The sequence below is a fragment of the Frieseomelitta varia genome, unplaced genomic scaffold (genome assembly GCF_011392965.1).
Source record: "Frieseomelitta varia isolate USP_RPSP 00005682 unplaced genomic scaffold, Fvar_1.2 scaffold_587, whole genome shotgun sequence".
Classification (NCBI taxonomy): Eukaryota; Metazoa; Arthropoda; class Insecta; order Hymenoptera; family Apidae; genus Frieseomelitta; species Frieseomelitta varia.
The window spans coordinates 754,210-776,114 of NW_025110353.1; the positions used below are offsets into that span (position 1 = coordinate 754,210).

Consider the following 21,905-nt stretch of genomic DNA (forward strand, 5'->3'; position numbering starts at 1 on the left):
GAACATGTATATCGGGACAAGGAGACCCGACGTGTTGCGATGTACATCTTTCTCTCAGGTGTTAAATCGCTAACCGTTAAAGGCAAGTTTTCTCTTTCCGTTTCGATGAAAACCAACTAACTCTTTCCACGATGACCAGTCAACGGAGCTAATTATTAGTCGCAGAATTAGAAAGAATCGCGGATGAAAAGAGAAAGAGAACGTGAATTTTTCTTCGTTCTCACAAGCAAGAGAAATTATCAATTCTGGGGAAGATCGGTGCAGCCAAAAGTCTGACGTTGGTGAAATGATTTTTTCAGGGCTCGGCGAAGAATGGGGCGCGTCTCAACCTGGCAACATCTCCCTGCAAATCGCCCTCAAGGAGGTGACTAGTTATATTTTGCAAGTAAGCACTCATCGTTCTCTGTGTCGCGCCTTATAAATCGATCCAACGGTCTTACATACGTTGTCAGACAAACAACGTCAAACGTTTAGCCTATGGTATTACCACAGACAGATACTAATTCATTTTCCTGACAACCTTAAGAATTTCGTTTAAACGAGATAAGGGCGCGACCAGGAGTTGAAAGCTGTTCTGTTCGATAAGAGAAAGAGATCAGGGCGTAACGAGGCGTTGAATTCTAATTTCTAAAGATCAGAATACTTTTCTCCTTGTTTCTCGTCTTCACCAATCGTTCGACTGTGTTTCTCAAAGATGATTTCTTTTATTTCAGGCCTTGGACGGTTTCGTGTTTGTCCTGGCGCCTGATGGCAAAATTATGTACATAAGTGAAACTGCCAGCGTGCATTTGGGAATGGCACAGGTCAGATTTACATATACACACATACATACATACATACATACATATATATATATATATATATATATATATATATATATATATATACATATTATCCCCTTTTTTTATCTACTTCGAATTATTTCATGCAAGAGTACACTAGGACGATGAACATGTCAGACGAAATCTCCTGACGAGAAATGTTAATGAATTTAGGTGGAATTAACAGGGAATAGTATCTTCGAGTACATCTATCAGAACGATCACGCGGAAATGTTGTCGGTCCTAAACTTACCGCAGACCCCGGCTGATCTCGCTGGATTCACTTTTCCGCCTGCAAACTCGAGAGGCGAGATCGAACTGGAGCGTGTCTTTATTCTGAGGATGAAGTGCAATTTGGCGAAGAGATGCGCGGGACTGGTGACGGAAGGATACAAGGTAACAAATACTTTTCTGGTTTCGTTTTGACTTGTCCGCTACCTGCAAGTTCAGTTACTTCGCTCATTGGTAATTTCAGCGTTAAGAATATAATAGTTCTATAATTACATCGATAAGTGTACTTTAAAAAGATAAATTTTAAAGGCGTCGGAGCCGGGTGAAATTTTCTTAAACAGCCCGGGCGTACGCGATTATCTTGGGTGCGAAAGTACCGGGCGATTATCGGTTTATTGAGTTTCGTAAATCGCGCAATATTCGCGGCAAACAAGCGGCGGGAGAAGGTGGCGCGGATGAGACGATCGGCGATTAGCATAACGCCTAGGTTGCTTGCACAGGAAATCATAAAACGAATAAAAATTCAAATGCTAAATAAGAGATAAGAAGTGGCAAGCTAAGTAGGGACGGTATTGTCCTGGTCACGTGCGAGTCGAAAAGAAAACGGCCACCAGGTAGGATGCTGCTTAAATTCGCTCCATCGGCTGCATCCGTTCCTTCCGTTGCAATAAAAACACCGGCCACGTGAACGTGTTTCGTATATCCGGAATAATCGAAATTTACGGGAATCCATCACACTGTGGCCGTGTTTGGTCCCATCGTTGAACAATTTTATTTCAGTCGATTTCATTTCGTTCCCCGTTCGTTCTCGAGTCGAGCTTCCCAGATAATTTTTCTACACTTCGAACGTGTCTTTTCGTTCGTTTGCTTTCAACGGCGTGTCTTCTCTGATAGGAAAATCAGAAATTTGCGAAATGTCTTTTAGCCAGATGTTTTTAGCCGCAGGTATATTCCATTGCTAATAAATATTTTGAAACTCCGATCTATTTGCAACTGGTCGTAATTCTAATCGAAACCAGTGACAAACCAGTGACTCTGAGATGGAACTTCAATTTTTTTTAAAATACCCTCAAACACCACTCAAGCTACCAATTACGTTACACTGAATATCTCAAATCCACTTTTCGTGGCTAGGATCGATGCCCCGGACACGGAACGCATCGTTATTCATGGATTACCCAAATTACTTTTATCGATCCGATTAAATCGGTCTGCCGGTACGGTCCAGATTCCGTCGACAATTGCTCACCGTGCGATTTATGATCATTAATACCGTGAACGATTTACCAGAAATCAGGATATCCATCCACCCCGGTACTTTCAACGGTGATCCGGCTTGATTTCAACAAATGTGCCACATATGTTCAGGCAATAACGATCGTTTCACTTATCGTTCGTAAAGGGTGGTGCGCGCAGGGTGTATGGAAAAGGGACCTGCGACACTTTGCACTTGCCGTAGCAAAGGAGAGACAGCCCTCGAGAAGGAAAATGTTTGGCAAATAGCTCGTTCAAGCCAGCAGCGCTATGATGACCGTGACTCTCGACGAAATCGCGCATAGAAAGGACCCCAATAGGCGTTGAGCAAAATCATGAATGCAACCCCTGTAAGCTGTTAAAGGCGAATTCCCCGAGGGGGGTAGGAGGGAGTTTACGGGGAATGGAGGCAGCTTTTTGTATGGCACTTAGACGCACAAAGCCCGGGCCCGTAGTTGGCTTGACTTCGTGGAGGTGCGAGCACGCGTTTTGTCCGATTTACACGGATTCGTACGCGTACAGTGGATTAGATCGACGACCTCACAAACGAGCGAAAGGGTTACAATTTTCGACAATCGTGAAAGTTGCGTCTCCTTTCTTTCTAACTAGTTTTAAGAAATTTTATTACAGGTAAATTCTTTTCTTTTTCCTTTTTTCCTTTTCGCGCTGCAGAAGACTGAACTCTGCGAAAACGCCGACGAGTTTCAGAAATTGAAACATAAAGAAACACACAGATGTGACGATGCATTAACTTTTAAATTGAGTTTGAAATTTATTATCACTTGCGCCGCTTCCTTGGAGGAAACAAGATTTATGGAAATAAATCATCTGAGATGTGATGAGAATTGAGAAAAATTTGCAAAAGGATATTGACCAATTTGGCTTTGAATTGAGAGGGACAATTCATTGCTGAACGATACTGTACATGCAAAAATCCGTTCTTCAGCGCGTCTCTCGAGCTCGTTTCCAGAGACGGAATCAAGCGTATCCGCACCCCGTCGCGAATTATGTATTTCGTTTCCTGCCGGCTTTACGTCACCCTCGTGTTCCCGTGCACGCACGCTCGGGCCCGCGCCAATGCAACGCAGAATTGCATATATGAGAGAAGTGAGAGTATGCAACGCGGGCATACGGAACAAGCCTATTTGCTTTACAAATCTGTCATCTACTCGAGACACAGGCGACGTTGAACGAGGCTTTTTTTCCGTTTCTTCGGCCATTTAATTAAGCAGGAATTGTTAATTTGCTCTTGGGAGCCGCGTCGTTCCACGCGAAAATCCGCACTTCAACCCCGAGGGAACTCGCTCGAGTGTCGCACTTAAGTCCTATCGGGACCGCTGTATAACATTAAGAATAATCACGTGCACATGTGTAAATAACTATAAGTCCTTCGTGCTGAGTATTCCGCTCTTAATTGCGACGTTTCGTTTGAATAATCCCTCCTTTCGTTCCCATCTTTAAACTGTGCCCCTGCGGTTGATCGAAAGTTAATTAACAAAATTCCTCTGCGAGAAATTAACCAATTCAGGTAATTTCGAAATTAATCTTTAATTCTCCTAAAAAAAAAAAAAAAAAAAAAAGATTTTCATTTAAAAACTGAAACTGCTATGACATAGCAGCGACCTCGATGAAACTATCATCAAATTATTTTTAGACGGATGAACTTTTTTAAGGTGGAAAGTCTTAATTAGAAGGAACCTTTTTAAGGAGTATTTCTCCTGTATAGACGAATTGATTTCACTCGTTACAGGTAATACACTGTTCCGGCTATCTAAGGTGTATCATCGAAGGTCCAGTTGGCTCGGAATACGAAGACGGTGCAGGTCGACACTGCATTCGGAAAGTCGGTCTACTGGCAGTGGGCCATTCTCTGCCGGGACGTTGCCTCACGGAAGTCAAACTCTATCAGAACATGTTCATGTTCCGTGCGTCGTTGGACTTGAAGTTAATCTTCGTCGACGCGAAGTAAGAAAGAAAGCCAATCATGTCAGACATTATCCCGGTGAATCACATTTATTTGTCTGGTGTTTCGAATGAATTCGAGCAGCGAGAAAGAAAGAGAGAGAGAGAGAGAGAGAGAGAGAGAGAGAACAGAAAAGGGGAGAAACTCGACGAAACAACGAGCCCGATTATTTCTGTCGCTGTAATTACAGTGTGGTGTTAAGTTGCGTCGTCGATATTTCGACGCCAGGGGGAGAGAAGGGTCCTGGTCGGCGACCATTAAAATCAGTTTCGTGTTACCACCGACCCGTTAGATGTATTTTCTCTTTCTTTCACATTTTTATTCCTTTTTTTCGTTCCTCTCTCTCTCTCTCTTTCTTTTTTTTTTTTTTTTGTTTTATTCGCGTTAAATAAATATCCCACGCAGACAAGACTATATCACGCACATACGCACGCTTCAGTCGCGCGTACACGCTGGGAAATGAACACGTGACGGAATATAAATACAGGGTACGGCGATGGAACGCGGGATGAAATTTTATATCGGATCCGGAAAATCGATTTCCATGGATGACGATGGTTATGTAAACCTCGAATTCGACGGGACTTTGGCAAATCCCGGCAAAAATATATATATATATCTCTTTCTGAAATATCTGTAGCCAGAGGAAGAAAGTGCAATGGATATTATGAAACACGTTTCTTTTTTTGTCTTCCTGTTTGTTGTTACAGTGTGTCACAACTGACCGGATACGATCCACCGGATCTGATCGAAAAGACGCTATATCACTACGTGCATGGCTGTGACATGATGCAGCTGAGGCATGCTCACGGAACTTGTAAGATTGCAAACAACCTCTTATCTTCTTGCGACAATTTCTTTCTTAAAAAATTTCTTTCTTAAAATTTGCATGAGATTAATGTCTAGGTGCATCAGACAGTTATATATACCATTGAAAAATTCTAAATACCTAAATATTTAAATGTACGCAAAATGAAAGATCGGCAGTTCGAATGTTGATTTTCATGTAAATTATTTGAAAGAAACCGAGATACACTGTAGAAACTATGAGCTAGGCGAATAGTAGCGGCCGATCGAAATAGGCCTTATTTTCCCTGACGCGTGTAGTTCGAAAGCGGTCTCAGAGGCGTCGACGTGGTATCAGAGTGCTCGAAGAAGAGGCTCTCGCAAGGCCAAAAGCAGCTGACGCTGCTTAACTCGGCGACGCCCTCGCTGACGAAATATCCTTTGATCTTTCTTTACTCCCATCCTCCGCGAGAGTCGACTTTTGAGGCGAAGCATCGAAGTATAACAGCATTTCCCTTTTTTCTCCTCTTCTTTCTCTACCCTATCTTATGCCCGCGCGCCAGCACGCTGAAGTCTAAGTATATGCACACGTAGTACATACACGGTGTACATTATTGATTGAACAATGCTGCTATGGCGCTATGAGCAAAGTAGAAAAGAGAGACTGGGGCCGGGTGTGTGCACGTGTCCGTGTCTAGGTGTACAATACGTCTGTGTGTGTTTGTGTATGCGTGAACATCAGCGTGAGGGTGGACGAGAAAGAAGAGAGAGATGGAGGGAGCAAGGGGTGGTAGAAGAGAGCGAGGGAGGAGGAGGAGGAGGCTGTTACTGCTATCACTGTTTGAACAGACTAGCAGTTTCACGAGCGCAACTCGAAGGGAGCCTGACATAATGCCACTAATGTCTGCGCCTGCGGATTGTACGATCGACGTGGCGCTTGAAAATTTTCTTTTGTCGTGTCACGGAAAAAGACTCTTCTAAAACGTTCGAGTTGAAAAAAATTCTTCGATTCTTCTTCCTGTTCTGGACTATCGGTCGGCTATTCGCTAAAATCGTAGATAACAGAATGATTCTTGAAACGGTCTATTCCAACGGTGGTTTTATTCACCTTCATTGTGTTCGCAGTACTTTACAAGGGGCAAGTGATAACCAAGTACTATAGATTTCTGACGAAATCGGGAGGCTGGGTCTGGATGCAATCGTACGTCACAATTGTGCACAACTCCCGAAGCTCCCGACCGCATTGTATCGTATCGGTTAATTACGTGTTGACGAAACCAGAGAACACGGACCTGCTGCTGAATTGCGAGCAAAAGTCCTACTGTTCGAACCCAAGCAACCCGCCCAGTACCCCGCTGTCGACACCGACCACCAGCGGCAGCGTCAACGAATTGGACAATCACAGTCCCAGTTCACCGGCGTATCGGACCAGATCGAAGGACTCGCCTGATAACGATTACGCGAACGGTGCCACTTATTCCAGACCAGAGTACGTTGACCTGACGAATCACAATCATTATCTGTCACCATCTTACCAGCCGCAGAACATAAACGGAAGTGCCCACGAGGAAAATTTAAAATACAACTCCGACTGGTTTTACCAATATGGAGGTAATATAGACGCAAACGTATTATTGAAACACATGGACAGATCTCCGACAAATCGTTAAGAACTTTCGAATTAAAACCAAATTGAATGTTTCTTTCAGACATGCACCAAGACCCGTTAGCTTCCGTGCCGCAACAACAAGAATCACAGCATCCTCCTCATCCCATGCACCACGCTAACTCCCCATCGAATCTACAGCAGCACAGCCCCCAAAACGCTCAGCAGAAGCATCAGCATTCCCCTCATCTACTAGATCACTCGACACCTCCGACAAGCTTGCCACAGCCACAACCACAGCCACAGCCTCAACAACAGCAACCACCGCCGCCGCCGCAGCAGCAGCAGCAGCAACAGCAGCAACATAGCCCTCAAAGTAACCAACAGAACAGACCTTACTCCACCTCGTCGAGTTCCTGTTGCAGCACTGATGCCATGGATACTCATTTGCCGAGTGCTCTGAGCGTGTATTCCGTACCCCACAGTTACCCGTACTATCATCACTATATGCCTGACTCGGCGCCATCCAACTTGAACGAAGTCGGCGGCGTGATAATGTATCCCAGTTGCGGCCTGAACACCGAAACTCACAATGCCACAGCAAGTACCAGTGCCAGTGCCAGTGCTTCCAACAACGTTCAACATTACGAATCGTCATACCAGCCCAATTTGAGCCACTACAACACCAACAACAATCCTGCGAAGCATTCTTATCATCATCAAGAACCAACGCCAGCCAGTTACACCAGCGTGATCGTGGACTCGCAGCAATACAGCCCGAGCTCCGTGCAAGACTTGATTCACTACCAGCATCATTACGAAGCGCATCATCAGTTCGTTCACTGACACCAACTAGACGCGCCTTGCGCATAGCACGTTGATAACAATTGTAACAACGAGTCGTGCTATTGTGATACGCCCTCCAACCGAACGAACAACGATTTCCTGCAAGAATGCTCGAACATTGACAATTCAAGAGTAATGTTGAACGATGAACGCGAACAGGTCGTGCAAGTGAGAGCTAAGATCTGGTGCGTTCGACCGTCGGAAATTTGGAAGATCATTTCGGGCAGAGGTTACAACGAGAAATCGTGAACTCGTGGAGTATAGTCAGAACATTGCGATCGGCGAACCGTGAATGGATATAGGAACATTGAAAATGCCGGAAATGCCAAGTACTGCCGAATTTCCGTAAACTTACTTTAAGGAAACTAAATGTACAGTCGATATACGTAAGAAAACGTTAATTATTTAAGAACATACAATTGAAAAGGTTTTGTCGTATTGTAGAATATCTACTGGCAACGAGTGGCAATCTATTCCAAAATTGGTTGATCGTTGGATCAGTTGTACTTTATTCACATATCACTTAACTTTATTGCTCGAGGAATGTAGATCTAATTACGTATGTAGATGTAATTAATTGTTTCGAGATCGATATAAGTTGAACCTCGGATATGTTAGGGTGTAATAACGGCAAATGCAATTTCAGTTTTGTGTAAGAATGCCTCTTAACATGTCCTTAAACATTTACTGAAATCCATTTAACTGTTTCATTGATATTCGTTAACGTTAGGTTCACGCTATCACGTGAAGCAATCGTTCCGATCGTGTATTTCATCAGAATTTTTATTCGGATGCTGTCAAACTTGTTAATTTAACGAATTTTTTCATAGAAGGAACAGTCGGAATCGAGAAAATTTCAAATTCGAGTTAATACTAACGGGGGAAAAAGCTGATTTCGAAACACCATTTAAAAATATAAAAAGAACAAGCGAAAGAAAGACGATTTCTGCAAATTACACGCTGGACGTGTGTAGCCAAAAATTCTTCTCAAACGTAAGATGTTTTAACACGATCCTCTCTATGGGCGAATGATTTTATACGATTTAATTACACAAACTGTTCTGTAAAAGTACTAACACTAGCATTTATTCGCCAATAGGAAGATACTAGCGCGTAACTGTACATAAAATGAAAAGTGAATCGAAGGAGATCTGAGTGCATAGCGGGAGATACTTAATGTAGAGATGTACATTGCATAGTCGTTCGTAGCTCCTACAAAAAAAAACTTCTATATATAAATATACTAGATATTTCTTAGATAGACCCGAAGACTGACCCAGTGTTTGTACCAACCGACCAAAGAAACACGCCCGCTTCTTACGAGAAGAGAAAAGAAAGGTACAAATATCACCGTTGCTCCACGTTTATTTAAACATCGTGCACACCTCCAAAATCCAATACTTGGTAAATACGATCATAGAGTATTCTGGCGATCCCAGTTACATTTTAATCATCGAAATATTTTATTATCGAACATTTAGTATCCTTAACAGTTCCTCAAGGCCGTCATGTTAGCGCCACGAGGCATATGTATAATATACGTGTACACATTACGAATTGCGAAACACTATTATTTATAATCGATGTAAATTAATAAATCGAAGGTACGATTGGTAGTTGAGCGATAATCGCCGAGCGTTGTACGATACGATACTATTGTAAGTGTTGTAAATATTGTAAAACTAATGGCGCGCGCGCTGCATACCTATTGCGAGAAAAATATAATCGATATTTTCCTCTGATGATCTATCTTATTGATCTGCTCTCTCTTTCTTTCTTTTCTTTTTTTTTTATACATGGATCCTCCTCTTCGAATGATGAGAAATTCTCTTTGATCGTGATCAAATACACACCATTGTATCTTGGAAATAACGAGAAATTATAATAAATCAATGATTTATGTTTCCGTTTTTTTTTCTTTTTTTTAATTAACTGAAGAAGTCCTATTGTAAGGGAAATTATTTGAAAGATGAAACTACACGGAATAGACTTTTCTGTATGATTTCATACTCTGTAGCTAAGTTTTTCTCTCATTGTGGGAATTTACTTTTCTGGAAATATCTGTGAAAAGCAGACAACATAACTGAGAATGCTTTTAGTAAATTTACCGAGATTAAGCTGAAACATATGAGTGTCCTATATGGAATCTCTTAAATAAACGATTTGCTTCCGTCTTTGATTGTTTAATTGTTTAATTTAAATGAAAAAGATGTTTCCTAACGTTAAAAGAAAAAGGAACTGTTCTCAATTCGAAAGTCATAATTTTAATAAAATTAGTCATAATTTTAAAAATGGAGAAATATAACATTCTGAATAGATCGTTGGCTATCCGACGACAAAGGCTGATGATCGGCTGGCAGCATCCGTTCGTGAAATCCCCTCGAACGAAATAGAAGAAAACAACGATCCTGTTTTTCTCCAGGGTTCCCCCAATTGTCACTATACCAGCACGAACAATAAATTAATTGTACCTTGTGCGATTCTTCGGTTAGCTTTCGGTGGTCGCGTGCTAGCCTGCATGGGGTCGCTCATGAAGAGAGGCACGTGCCTCTTTATAATCGTCGTCAGCCATTAGAGCGACGTCTGAAAAGACAGGTTTCATGGGACGAGTCACTAATTTTTCTATTCGACGACGAAATCACACTGCGTTCGTATAATTCGAAAGTTGACTCGTCGCTGTGAGAACTGAGGAAATTAACCAACTACTTTCGAGTTCTCTTCCGTATGAAAAATCGTCGAATCTCTAAAATTTTGGTAAAGGAACAGTAGTAAAATTGATTGAAAATTTCAATTCTTTTTTAGTTTTCCGATAAACATAGTATTTACGATTATTTCCCACTCGAGAGATTCTCTACAAAATATTTGCGATCTGCGCATCGTCGTACATTACTCGAAATCCACCGTTCCACGAGAACGATAGAATAGGCTCGGTGAGGGATCGGTGGCATTTACACAATTCTCTAGTTCGAAATACGCGGACAGGTCCATGAATATACATCAACCGTGAGATTGGTGTAACGAGAACACAGTGGTTAAGGGTGTTCACGTTTACGGGGGCCGCTATTATCGAACGTGTATGACTGGTGATCGCACCGGAGGGGGGCGAGTCGCGTGCGCCTCGTTAAATTCTTCGGCCAGCGAATCTGACGCAGCCACGATCCTGTGAAATTACGCGATCACCCGTAACGGATGCGATCCATTTTCGATGGCGACGTTTCGACATTGACCGCGATTAAACTGAGAATCAGAGAAAGGAAGACCGAAAGGATACCTTAATTTGACGAGAATCTATTATATGATTGTGGAAATTGAAGTTTTCTTGTTAAACGTATGTTTCAAATTTAACGATGGCAATTTATGTTGACTGACCGAACAGAGGAAGTTTAGTATATCCTTGACATCAAGAAACCCATCGATAAAATAACGCAATTTTTATTGTCAGTAGAATCAAATATTATTTAATCGAACGCGACATAAAAATCTAAATTTGTGCGAATTAAATACAAACTGACAGACTTTCGGTCGGATTATATTTTCAACGACACGTGCAATGAGTAGTTAGTTTGTTCTCGCCAGAGAGCGAAAAAAAAACATCGCATGTTGCGATTGAACGTTCGGAGAATAACATATGTCTCGTGGCATGGTTTATGAGGAACAGGACGAAACTGACCGTAATCCAGCCCGATTAGGAATATAAACGCAGATTCACGGGGTACGGTTAAACTAAACACTCGACGAGTTGCGTGTGCCGGTGGAAATACTTAAGTATATAGGTATATCCAAATAGAGAGGGGGGTGATATTCCCTTATTATTAAGGGGCAGAGTTCAACAGCCTGCTCCGCTATAATTTTTATTTTAATCTCCACTCTAAACAACAGGAATTGTAACTGAATTTAATAAATTATTGAAAAAACAATGAACATCGTTATATTTAGATAGATCTAAACTATAATTTCATTATAATGACCAGTGATGAGATGCGAGGGAAACTCGACTCGAGATCTTACGAAAAAGAAAGACACCACCAAACGCAAGAGATATTTTCCAAAGTACATAGCTGATCTTTGCGATGTTACGTCGACAATTGTGGACAGTCGGCAGAAAGCGTGTAACACACACAAGGAAAAATCGGACCGTGTGCACGCCTTGTAAATCTGGGATGTAGACGAGGCCAGGTGGCGCTTTCGCGAATACCCGCATATAGATGCACGCAGTATCAGCGTGACACTCACGCACACATAGACAGACAGGGTGTAGAACATACATACGTACACGGGGCGGTTGGGCCTGTGCGCAATCAAGGCGAAGGGGTGCTTTAGCAGAGTCGCCCCACGGTTCCCAAGGCAACGGCACGTAACACCGCCCACAACCCTCAGGCTGTCTTGTCCGATGTGTTTGCTCGATGATTTTATACCAATTACGGCCTATCCCCATACTATTGCCTACTCCCCGTAGCATCGTCTGCATCCCTACCTACGTTCTCATCGCCACCCACTTCGACATTGTTGCGTATATCGGTCGGAAGGTGCTCCACTTCCGTTCGTAAAAAGAGATCTGCAAGTAAGTACCTGGTGCAACCACTTAATGGAGTCGTAGATTTCCTTGGTTAACCCATGCACCTGCCGCCATCGTCTCTCTCTCTTCCATCCTGTAGAATTTCCATCCAGCGTGGAATTTCCATTCAGCGTTCCGGCGGACGTTATACTGTAACTTCGATAATATTCTTCGTTCTCTCCATTTTTCATGCTTGTTTCCCATTTTCGAAAATATTCATTTAGTTTTTAACGATACCGGGATACTGAGTTACCGCCGTTGAGGATCGAAACTAGTTACACCAACGCCCTCTGGTTATCGATACAGATTCTATTAATCGATTTCTCTTGCGATTCGCGTTGGAGATATCGAGGAGTAGTCTCGGAGTGGTGTTCAGTTTCTGAAGTGAAGTCGGATCGTGAGGGAATAATTGCCAGAACGCATACGTTGCCCGATAGTTAAGTGGACATTAATGGAAATGCACGATAAGAGGATTACGCACGATTGGAGAATAAATATAAAGTATAATTTATTGATGAAATTCGATTCTAAATTGGAGGATACGTAATGCTTTTTGTATGAAATCGAATTTAATGGAGTCACGTGCGGTATTTTCCACGAGTTTGTAAACATTCAGTCGAAAATATTATTTAATTCCTGCGAGGAGGAAAATATTTAATAGTTTTTTTTATATATATATATATATATATTTATTGAAATGACCAATTAGGTTATTTTTGATTGAAAAATTGTCACTACAAAATGATAATGAATAGACAACAAACTAAGAAACATAATAATTATTTTATTATAATTATTACACGTTACAAATATAATAGACGCTATCCTACATAAAGAATCTTTGGAATTCAATCACTAATGATTATTAGAAATGAAAAATAAATGATTAAAACAAAAGATGACAACGAGATAACGAACACATGTAGACAATTTTTAATAATGATTTTAATTAAATTATACGATAGATTGTATATTTTATAATTGTTATATTTATATTTATTCTAAATTTTAATACTTATCATCGTGAACTACTTCTCCGTGGCTAACGCACATAGCGTAATCTACCGGCAATCAAATGTACTAATAACTTCCTAAGTAGTTGATAACTTGTTGCACAGCATTATCATTTATAGATAAAATAAACTCAAACACGATTTATTTTTCTTTAACTATTTCATATTTTCTAAAAAAAATACGTTTCTTTACTTTAGTTTAATCGTTTTATATCAAAAGCGAAATTCCACATGTATAAATAACTATATATGTACAAACAAATTTTATGGCAGATAATAATTAAATTCGCGTGAGAGTATAATTAATTAATTACGCCAGTCGAGTCTTTAATTTGTTGTATGATGAATTTTACATAAATCACGCATTCGTGTTATGTCAGAATTTTGATCGCGCCTCGAGATAACTGCCAGAATGATCCCTCTTCGTTCTGTAATCATCATCAATGTTATCGGAACCGCTGTACATCGAAAATCCTCGACGTGATAGCAATTCTCCTGGCACGATCGTCGGGTTCGTGTAACAATAGTCTGCTATCATGGTTTGTTTATGCAGCTGATTGAGCCTGAATAATTTTTACCGATTTAAGAAAATAATAAATTTAGGCTAAAAGATATAATATAAAAGCAATTTCAAATTTATTCAAGAAATATTTTTGCTTCAGAAATATGTAGGTATACTTTAGACAGTCAGGAAAATAAATATATAAAAAAAAAAAGAGGAATCTGATCGCCTGCAAGCCATTTTAATTCCCCGTATCCATTTCACATTCTTTTACAAAGATAAACTAAATAATCGCGTCGCGCACGGCAAAAGATACGCTATCAATACCGTAGTGAGTCATGAATTAATAATTTCTTTTCACTCGTTTAGAATATAAATCTTACGTGACTTATTCGGATTCCTAGTTCGTCGAGAACGTGGCCCGTCCCAATAAAACGAAACGCCGGCTATGCCGCTGAATATCCACCGAGTTTAATCAGAAAACCCGTCAAATATTTCAATTAAAACAGGTTCAAACTATCATCATTCAAGAAGCAAAGCCATTTTTTCCCCTTTTCCTCTTTTTTAAGCAAAGCTCGACAGCATTTGCGTTGAATGTAAAAAATGGTTGTAAGCGAAAATCGGGAATGAATTTTTGCACACATCGATGAGGAAAAGAAAGAGCCACTGTTTTGCAAAAAGATACTCACCCATTTTTCGATAATCGATTGACTTTGACAAACAGTACGCACACTAAAACAAAGAGTAGCAACAGAACACCGGCAACGACACCTGCTGCTATAGCAAAATACAGCAACAAGTCATCGGCTTCCTGAAAAATCAAACATTTCGCTTTAGATCTTCGCTGACAAGAGATTTTGATAAAATATGTTTAGAAATTCCGAAGATCCCTCGTTGATGATTTAATGATATATGATAATTTGTTTTAAAAACGGTCAACTAAAGAAGATAAAGAATTCCTCCTGATATGATAGACTCGCGTGCCAATTCGAAATGTGCCAATAGAGCGAGGGCGTAACAAGATGGACACAGTGAGAATGCAAGAATGTGAAAGAATCTTTGTCACGCACGGTTGCTTTGCATTTCCTCGAGGCGTTATTTCACAACCTGCGTTTAACGCGTCAGGATGACATAAAACTTGATAAACATATTGGCAACAAACAGGAAATTTAGAATTGCTGTTACGTTTTGTTATTATACAAAACGTTCGAGATAAGTGAAATAATGCATAATGCTGTTACTGAATGGTATTATCTTAAGCTATACAATAAAATTTTAAATATTCCTCACAAATCACTTTCATCACATAATTCACATAATTCCAGTGATTCTTCTTGCGCCAATTCAACCTTGAAAGTATATACATAGTTGCATCTCTAATAGGGAACCGCTCGAGTCGCCGTAATTAGTATTACAAAATAAACTTCATTACGAGTCTATGATTAACCTGATTTCATGCGAAATTTCATGAAACGTTAATGCATGCGTGATAAGTAATAATGATTGTTTAATTTAATTAACTACCTACAAACGCAAAGTTCTATTGTTCCATCGAAACGATACGCATAGAACAATTACTCAGAATGAGTCGGTAAATGAACACTCGTTTAATCATTATAATCGTAAGACGAGCGACAACCTTGTATGTGTGTATTAAAGCGATTTGCATTACATTTAGCTGGAATACAATTTGTGGTCAGAAGTCGCAGGATCGTTGTAGAAACAATCCATAGAGAAAGCAAACATACTCACCATGATAAATATACTATAAACGAAGTAATAGTAACACTGGACCTCCCTGAAGACAATGCCGGACTGACACACAATCAAGATATCGGTATCAACGTGTTATCGTGGTTGATGCGATATCTGCGAGAATCTGGTGGTATTGTAGAGTTCTTATTTAACGAAATCTTTTCCTATTTATATGCGCCTTTAAAAAATGTTGTATGCAAGAGGGTGTAACACAATCGAGAAAATAAAACTCGATATCACCGATAACTTTCTCGCGCAGCACAACTAACGAGCAGTAATTCTTCATCAAAAGCGTGTTCAAAGCAAACAAACTTTTCGCGATAAAAATCGAACAGCGTCATGGTGAAAACATGAAAAAAGAGGATAATAACACAGTTGGAATTGTCGATTGTGAGACCGATCGTTTCACTAGCAATAAACTGCGGACTTTTTTGGACACAGACGTAAACTCTATCGTTGCTCGAGAGAAGAGGTAGCTAGGTAAATAAACACTAATATATGGCCGCGAACGAATACAAGAGTGAAGTAAAGTGTGTAAGAGTGCCAGCGAAGCAATGCTGAATGCTGATAAACCCCTCCAGCCTGTAGAAGGTGTACGTATACACACGTGTCCACGCTGCTGACTTTACAAGGGCATCCGCGTCTTCCGCGTCCACTCTAAATCCTCAGTATATACATACTTATTTACACGGATATCGTTCAATTGCACCTCAATCACAAAAATTCGACATGTGATACAAAAAATATAAAATCGATATAGATGAATAATAAGCGTTTATTAAATACTCTTGCTTTTGCAAACAACCATGTAAACTTGGACGTAACAATTTTTTCCAATACAACTTCACGAGATGTTGATATAAAATAATATAACTTTTATAGAATTTTAAAGACTTTTATATACTTTTTAAAACGAACCTAGAAGTTTGAAGTATAAATACCGTAGTATTTATTATTATTAATTGAAATAATTTCAGGAAATTTCACTTGTTTAAAAATTATTGGTAAATGATTTGTTTGGCCTTGCTATAGCCATAAGGTGTAGAAATATGAGTGGTAATTATGTAATATATGTTTTTCCTGTTTTATGATAAATACAAAAGTATAAAATAATAAATATAAAATATACAACTTCCTGTTGCTTTTTAAAATAAGTCGGATTGTTTGCACAGTCCTTTGTTACCATGCAAAAAGGATGTTTCTTGAAACATTTTTTATTTTCATTCTTTTTTATCAAGTAATCAAGATATATTCATATTTACAATGCTTGTAGTTTTTTTAAAATTTGTACAAATATAATATTTATTTATAATAAATTTAATCAAAAAGTATATAAATTATTAAAAAAATATAGATGGTACTAACGTAAAAATGAGATTATGTTCTCATATATATGTACATATATACAGTTAATTACTTTACATTATTTATACAATATCAATTAATGTTTCATCTTCTGGAGATTTAACCTCGTGCACAGACGGTGCCATCAACCATTGCAACACATGAGGAAGCATCATACTCATACTTAAGTATAAATAATACGGAATAGATTGTGTAGAACCAATGGGACAAAACCATAAACCTCTTCTTGTACCATCTCTTATATGATGACTTAAAAAACTTGCCAATATTATCCAGGAATAGTAGCTGAGTTTTGGATGGTTAAATACACTTGCATAAAAATTCATCATAAGCCATGCTGTTATAGGAAGAGTAGTGCAATGAAAAAATGGTCGTTTTTCTAAATGCGTAGCATCCTGCAAAGAAAAGTCACAAAATTTAAAACTTAGATTTCATTATTAGAAATTATACATAAAAGGTAATAACGTTACTTACACTTAACTTCCAACTGCATGCTGCAATAAAATGATCCACATCAACAAAAGAGGACAAACAAAAACTGCAGAAAATACTCGAGAAGTTTTGAGTGAGAGATTTTTTTGACAAATTTAAAATGACTGCCCAAGTAAGACCACCCACAATTGCATGGGTGACATTGTCAAAAATCGCGCGTGCCACAGCAGTTTTTCCATATTTTAAACCTTGATCACCAATGAACGAACAAATACCTATAAAACCAGTCAGCACCACTCGTAAAAATAATTCTCTTTTTCCAAGAAACATTACAATAAGCTTTTTCAAAATAATTTCAAATTCGTTTTTATTAAGTTCTTTGTTCAAAAAAAAAGTAGTGAGAAAATTGCAACAAATATTATCTCGCCATTTTGAATGATTAATGCTTTGATATAGTACATACGACATTTCTCATTATACTATATTTCAGCTAAGTTAAACGAATTTAACAAATTTTAAGCTATATTTAAAACTTATTAAATGCTCGAATTTATTTATAATTCTCTATTTTGCTTTGTTTGTTTTTATTTTACAATTACTTAAATTTTATCATGAGATATAAAATTTTAAAATCGGATATGGGTCGAAACAAGATGCTTTGTTGACTAGGGAGACATCGATCGAAAGAAATTATTCCAAGTTTAATATCTAAGGCACATTAATTTCGTAAATTATATTTTAGTGAAAAAAAGTGAAAGAGAACAGATAAACTTTCACTGATACTATATTCACTTCTGACAATGGTAACTAATTATCATTTTTAAATTGTTTCGAATATACATTGTTTTAGAAATCATGTATGACATTTGTTTTGAACGAGCGTCAATGGTTTAATTCGTTACGTATCGAGTTGTTATGCACGTGTTGGAATTTCCTTAAATTGTTTGATAAATATTAGCTTCCAAGTATTGTAAAGCAGTTATATAAAGACAACTCGATAATAAAAATGTCGAATTTTAAGGTAATGTTAATTTTACACAATTTTATTCAATATAATTTCTTTAATAATGATGGCGACTTGATGTTTTTTGTCATCAAATTGTACGATTATCTTGTATATATAAACATAGAATAAAATTTATTATTTCTAATTTTTGAAATATTTCAGCCACCTGATTCTAAAAAGGAAGAATTCAGAAAATATTTGGAAAGAGCAGGCGTTATGGATGCTCTTACAAAAGTGCTTGTGTCTTTATATGAAGAACCAGAAAAACCAGATGATGCTTTAGAGTATCCTTTAAAACACGTGTTCAATAGATTTATAATACAAAAAATTTTGGTATATATATTTTTAATGGAAAATGTATATTTCCTAAATCGTATCATAGATATATTCGTCTACATTTAGGAGGTATTACAGAAGTTGATGTGGAAGTGAAACTATTAAAGGAAGAACTGGAAGAAGCTAAATCTAAGATCACAGAGTTGAAGGCAAAGTTGGTGAAATATGAAGCAGACGAAGGAATAGAATAATTTAATCTCAAAGTTTTAGACAACAACAAAATACTAGTCCCTATTGGACATTGACTTTCATAGAAAGTCAGACTGACTATGTGCCTTAAAATAGATATAGCAAATCTTGTCCAAGACAATTTAAAACATAAGATAAATTAAGTTTCATTCGTGCAAATTCCATTAGTTATAAGCATATTTCTTAATCATGCCCATAAAAGTATAAGTAATACTTTTTATATTTGTTTTTTTTAACTAAATTAAACGTAGTATATAAACATAGAACATAGTTTGTAATCAAAGTAAATGAGCAGGATAAATTAGAAAATTATGCTCAAATTAAATTTTGGTTTATGTGATATTTCAGATATTAACAAGCATAATGTATTGCTTTGGTTTTTATAAAGTTGTATATTTTTTTTGCAAAAATATCAAAATATAAGTTAAGTTTAATATAATAAATATGGTAATAGACCTTTCTGTAAGTACACAAAACAACATATTAAGTTAGAATCCAAATGTATTTGAGGCAATATACATAAATATTGGTGTATCTAGCTTATAACCTAAATATGTGGTGGCATTTGAATCCTTTATTCCATTGACAGTTTCCAACAGTACTTTTTATTCACAGGCTCTTTCCATTTAATAATGTAACCTTAAAAAAAGAACAGTAGTATTCTATATTATTAAAATTATAATGTAAACACATATATTATAATAAATATAATAACATGTGAATTCATCCAACATTTATTTCATCTATATAATTACCCTTTGAGTTTTAGGCGTTCAACACGTGCAAATTGAATTTATTTAAAAAACAGCCTTCATGTTGGTTTAGTAGCTTGTCTGCGTTTTACTTCCCAATTATAAATACGTGCCATATTAACTTCCGTTGTAGTAAATTGATCTCTCACAAAATCTAAGTCATGTTCAACATAGCCTAGATTTCTCTTTGCTGCTTCGATATTCTTTGTTAACATTTCTTGTGCATCGTCCAAAGTATATTCTAACATAACATTGGCTCCTAACCACAAACACACTTTATTAGTAGGAGGAATAACAGCTTTTGCATAAACTTGTTCCGATAAAAGAAATTGTGTCTCTAATTCTTTGCTTTCATTTTTCTCTTGCTGTAATTTTTTAATCATATCTAATGATCTCTCTAGATCTGGAATCTGAGCCTTCAAACGTTTTCTCTTATTAAATAAATTATATTCCATAAATTTATACTTTCCATGGTTCTCATCCAACATTTGGAGTACTTTGTCTGCTGATTCATTTTCAGGTCTTGCCATAAAAGCATCGACATCATCCTAAATTTAAAATATTTTAAGTAAGATAAAAATACGTATATTTTCTGATAAATTCAAATATCGTGTTTCTTTTGTGACCATATACGGCTATCGTTTCGAGAAAGTATATTCCACGGATTATGCTAATAATACATAAATATAATACAAAAATAAAGAAAGAATGTTTCCTGCTCTCTTTTCATGGAATTTACTTCACCGAATTTTACAAAAATTAGTAACAAGAATTACTTTTTTGTAAAAATATTCTTCGTAATACAATACAATGCAAATATATAAAATTTATATATTAGTACCAATTTTATAATACCATATTATGTAAATTTTTTGTTAGAATGATATACTTACAACAAATTCGGCCTCCGGTATTCCAGCGTACGACTTTTTCTCTTTATCCAGCCCAACGTCCGTTTTATTTTCACCGTCTTCCATCTTGAATTACCACAAATTCTTATAATATGTGACAGATTTACATGAAGATTTCTACTATGTTAAAAAATTCCATTTTATATAAATCGAACATATAAATAATTGTGTAATATTTTATATACTATATTTAATATAAAATTTTGTTGAAAAATAAAAGTTAAATTAGTCGCTTATAATATATGTACATATAAATATGCGTCACATTTGAATCAAAACCTAAGAGGTAGTGCTCTCTGGTGGTAAATTGAGATACATATTATAAGATACTATCTATCTATTACATATTTAGTTTATGTTGAAGTAATTACGAATTGAATATATTTACATATAAAATTGGAGTAAAGAATTGCCCAACAAAATAAAAAAACAAAAAACATTAAACAACGATAAGTTCAATACTCGAAAAATAAAATTTTTGAAAACGATACACGAGATAGATTTGTAATAAATGTATATATAAATAGAATCGTTAATATTAGTTTATTATCATAAAAAAGTATATTGTTAAATTACGATGAACGATTTGGTTTTTATGTTGTAAATAAATATAATTCATAATTAAAAAAGTAGTAAACAAGCTAAAAAGTAAGAGAAGGTGTTGGTCTCGCAGCATTTCCTAAGAAAGTTGTTGGATTGTAATTAATTTTCGATAAAGATAACAATTATCTTTGGGAAGCATTAAAAGCAACATGAGATTGTTTAAATTGAACTTTATACCATGGATACTTGCATATTTTGTTTTTGCATTATATTAATTACGAATTATTACAATTTTAAAAAATTTTCTTATTTTTGGATATTTAAACATGTAAGTTGGCAGTAACTTGACATAATTTTACACAAATGTTCAATGTATGTATATACCAGTAGCAAAAATCACTGTAACATAAACGAAGCATTCTTTATCGCCAAGGCGTTTTAATCATTAAATCTATTTTTTCTTATTAAATTATGGATTGAACAAAAATCATCATTTTATTTTTTAATATTGCTTTATATAAAAACTTGTCTATTTTTTTCTCTATTGTAACTGACCTTCTCTGCCTCATTATTCTAGCGTATGACTGTGATGAATTTAAATTAACCATCCACCCGCACCCCGCATATCAAAACATGCACAGACAAACTGACACTACATGTACGACTGACGCGGGGCGCATTCCTCCTCTTTGATACACTTTATTGGTCTAATAGAGCCGAATTGTTGCTGTATCGTGTAAAGCAGGGTAAGCTTTAGGCTAGTCGTCTAGACATCTTACAAAAAGCTTCTTCTTTTGTGTTGATAATCACATTGCATGCAAAACAAACAATGAAGCATGAGCACGTGTGAATTGGATCGCACTTGGTTCACATCGGGGAACATTGTTTTCATAATCATTTTACTAACAAATTTTTATTTAAACACAGCAAAGTATCATCTCTTTAAGATGATTATTCTATTAGAAAATTATATTATAACATATTTATTATATCACACCCATGAGAAAATGCTTTTGAGAATTAAAATTTATTATGTTTC

The 21,905-nt window shown here is 37.0% G+C and overlaps 5 protein-coding genes across 9 annotated transcripts in view; 2 read left to right on the forward strand and 3 right to left on the reverse strand.

The window, feature by feature from the left end:
- LOC122534343 (single-minded homolog 2) overlaps positions 1-9,249 on the forward strand; it is a 28,092-nt gene extending 18,843 nt beyond the window's left edge. For all 4 annotated transcript variants that reach the window (XM_043664876.1, XM_043664879.1, XM_043664877.1 and 1 more), the window contains 7 exons: positions 300-385; positions 714-803; positions 996-1,217; positions 4,057-4,271; positions 4,980-5,086; positions 6,181-6,666; positions 6,765-9,249. In XM_043664876.1, the coding sequence (XP_043520811.1) occupies positions 300-385; positions 714-803; positions 996-1,217; positions 4,057-4,271; positions 4,980-5,086; positions 6,181-6,666; positions 6,765-7,507 (1,949 nt within the window). In that variant the 3' untranslated portion in view covers positions 7,508-9,249. The remainder of the gene's footprint in view (positions 1-299; positions 386-713; positions 804-995; positions 1,218-4,056; positions 4,272-4,979; positions 5,087-6,180; positions 6,667-6,764) is intronic.
- A 3,577-nt stretch (positions 9,250-12,826) lies between these two features.
- Positions 12,827-15,937, reverse strand: LOC122534347. The gene is made up of 3 exons (XM_043664883.1): positions 15,330-15,937; positions 14,267-14,388; positions 12,827-13,638 (listed from the first exon to the last, which is right to left on the reverse strand). Exons 1-3 carry the CDS (start codon positions 15,330-15,332, stop codon positions 13,452-13,454), a joined length of 312 nt encoding a protein of 103 aa, XP_043520818.1. The 5' UTR covers positions 15,333-15,937; the 3' UTR covers positions 12,827-13,451.
- A 460-nt stretch (positions 15,938-16,397) lies between these two features.
- LOC122534345 (transmembrane protein 267) lies at positions 16,398-17,586 on the reverse strand. Its single transcript, XM_043664881.1, has 2 exons — positions 17,172-17,586; positions 16,398-17,092 (listed from the first exon to the last, which is right to left on the reverse strand). Exons 1-2 carry the CDS (start codon positions 17,457-17,459, stop codon positions 16,760-16,762), a joined length of 621 nt encoding a protein of 206 aa, XP_043520816.1. The 5' UTR covers positions 17,460-17,586; the 3' UTR covers positions 16,398-16,759.
- A 133-nt stretch (positions 17,587-17,719) lies between these two features.
- On the forward strand, positions 17,720-19,382 carry LOC122534348 (c-Myc-binding protein). Of its 2 annotated transcripts, none has more exons than XM_043664886.1 (3): positions 17,720-17,932; positions 18,298-18,419; positions 18,518-19,382. In XM_043664886.1, the coding sequence occupies exons 1-3, from the start codon at positions 17,930-17,932 to the stop codon at positions 18,660-18,662; spliced, it is 270 nt and encodes an 89-aa protein (XP_043520821.1). In that variant the 5' UTR covers positions 17,720-17,929; the 3' UTR covers positions 18,663-19,382. The 2 variants fall into 2 exon arrangements, with proteins under 2 accessions (XP_043520821.1, XP_043520820.1); XM_043664885.1 differs by lacking the exon at positions 17,720-17,932 and adding an exon at positions 17,939-18,150.
- Positions 19,144-20,465, reverse strand: LOC122534346 (prefoldin subunit 3). The gene is made up of 3 exons (XM_043664882.1): positions 20,306-20,465; positions 19,416-19,960; positions 19,144-19,299 (listed from the first exon to the last, which is right to left on the reverse strand). The coding sequence occupies exons 1-2, from the start codon at positions 20,387-20,389 to the stop codon at positions 19,472-19,474; spliced, it is 573 nt and encodes a 190-aa protein (XP_043520817.1). The 5' UTR covers positions 20,390-20,465; the 3' UTR covers positions 19,144-19,299; positions 19,416-19,471.
- Positions 20,466-21,905: the final 1,440 nt, after the last annotated feature.

Coding starts and splice junctions, on each gene's coding strand:
- LOC122534348 (XM_043664885.1), top strand. Junction 18,420..18,517: donor AAACCAGATGATGCTTTAGA/GTATCCTTTAAA, acceptor ATCGTATCATAG/ATATATTCGTCTACATTTAG.
- LOC122534345 (XM_043664881.1), bottom strand. CDS start 17,459: ATGTTTCTTGGAAAAAGAGAATTATTTTTACGAGTGGTGCTGACTGGT. Junction 17,093..17,171: donor CATGCAGTTGGAAGTTAAGT/GTAAGTAACGTT, acceptor TTTTCTTTGCAG/GATGCTACGCATTTAGAAAA.
- LOC122534347 (XM_043664883.1), bottom strand. Junction 13,639..14,266: donor AATCGATTATCGAAAAATGG/GTGAGTATCTTT, acceptor AAAATTATTCAG/GCTCAATCAGCTGCATAAAC.
- LOC122534346 (XM_043664882.1), bottom strand. CDS start 20,389: ATGGAAGACGGTGAAAATAAAACGGACGTTGGGCTGGATAAAGAGAAA. Junction 19,961..20,305: donor TACCGGAGGCCGAATTTGTT/GTAAGTATATCA, acceptor TTTTAAATTTAG/GATGATGTCGATGCTTTTAT.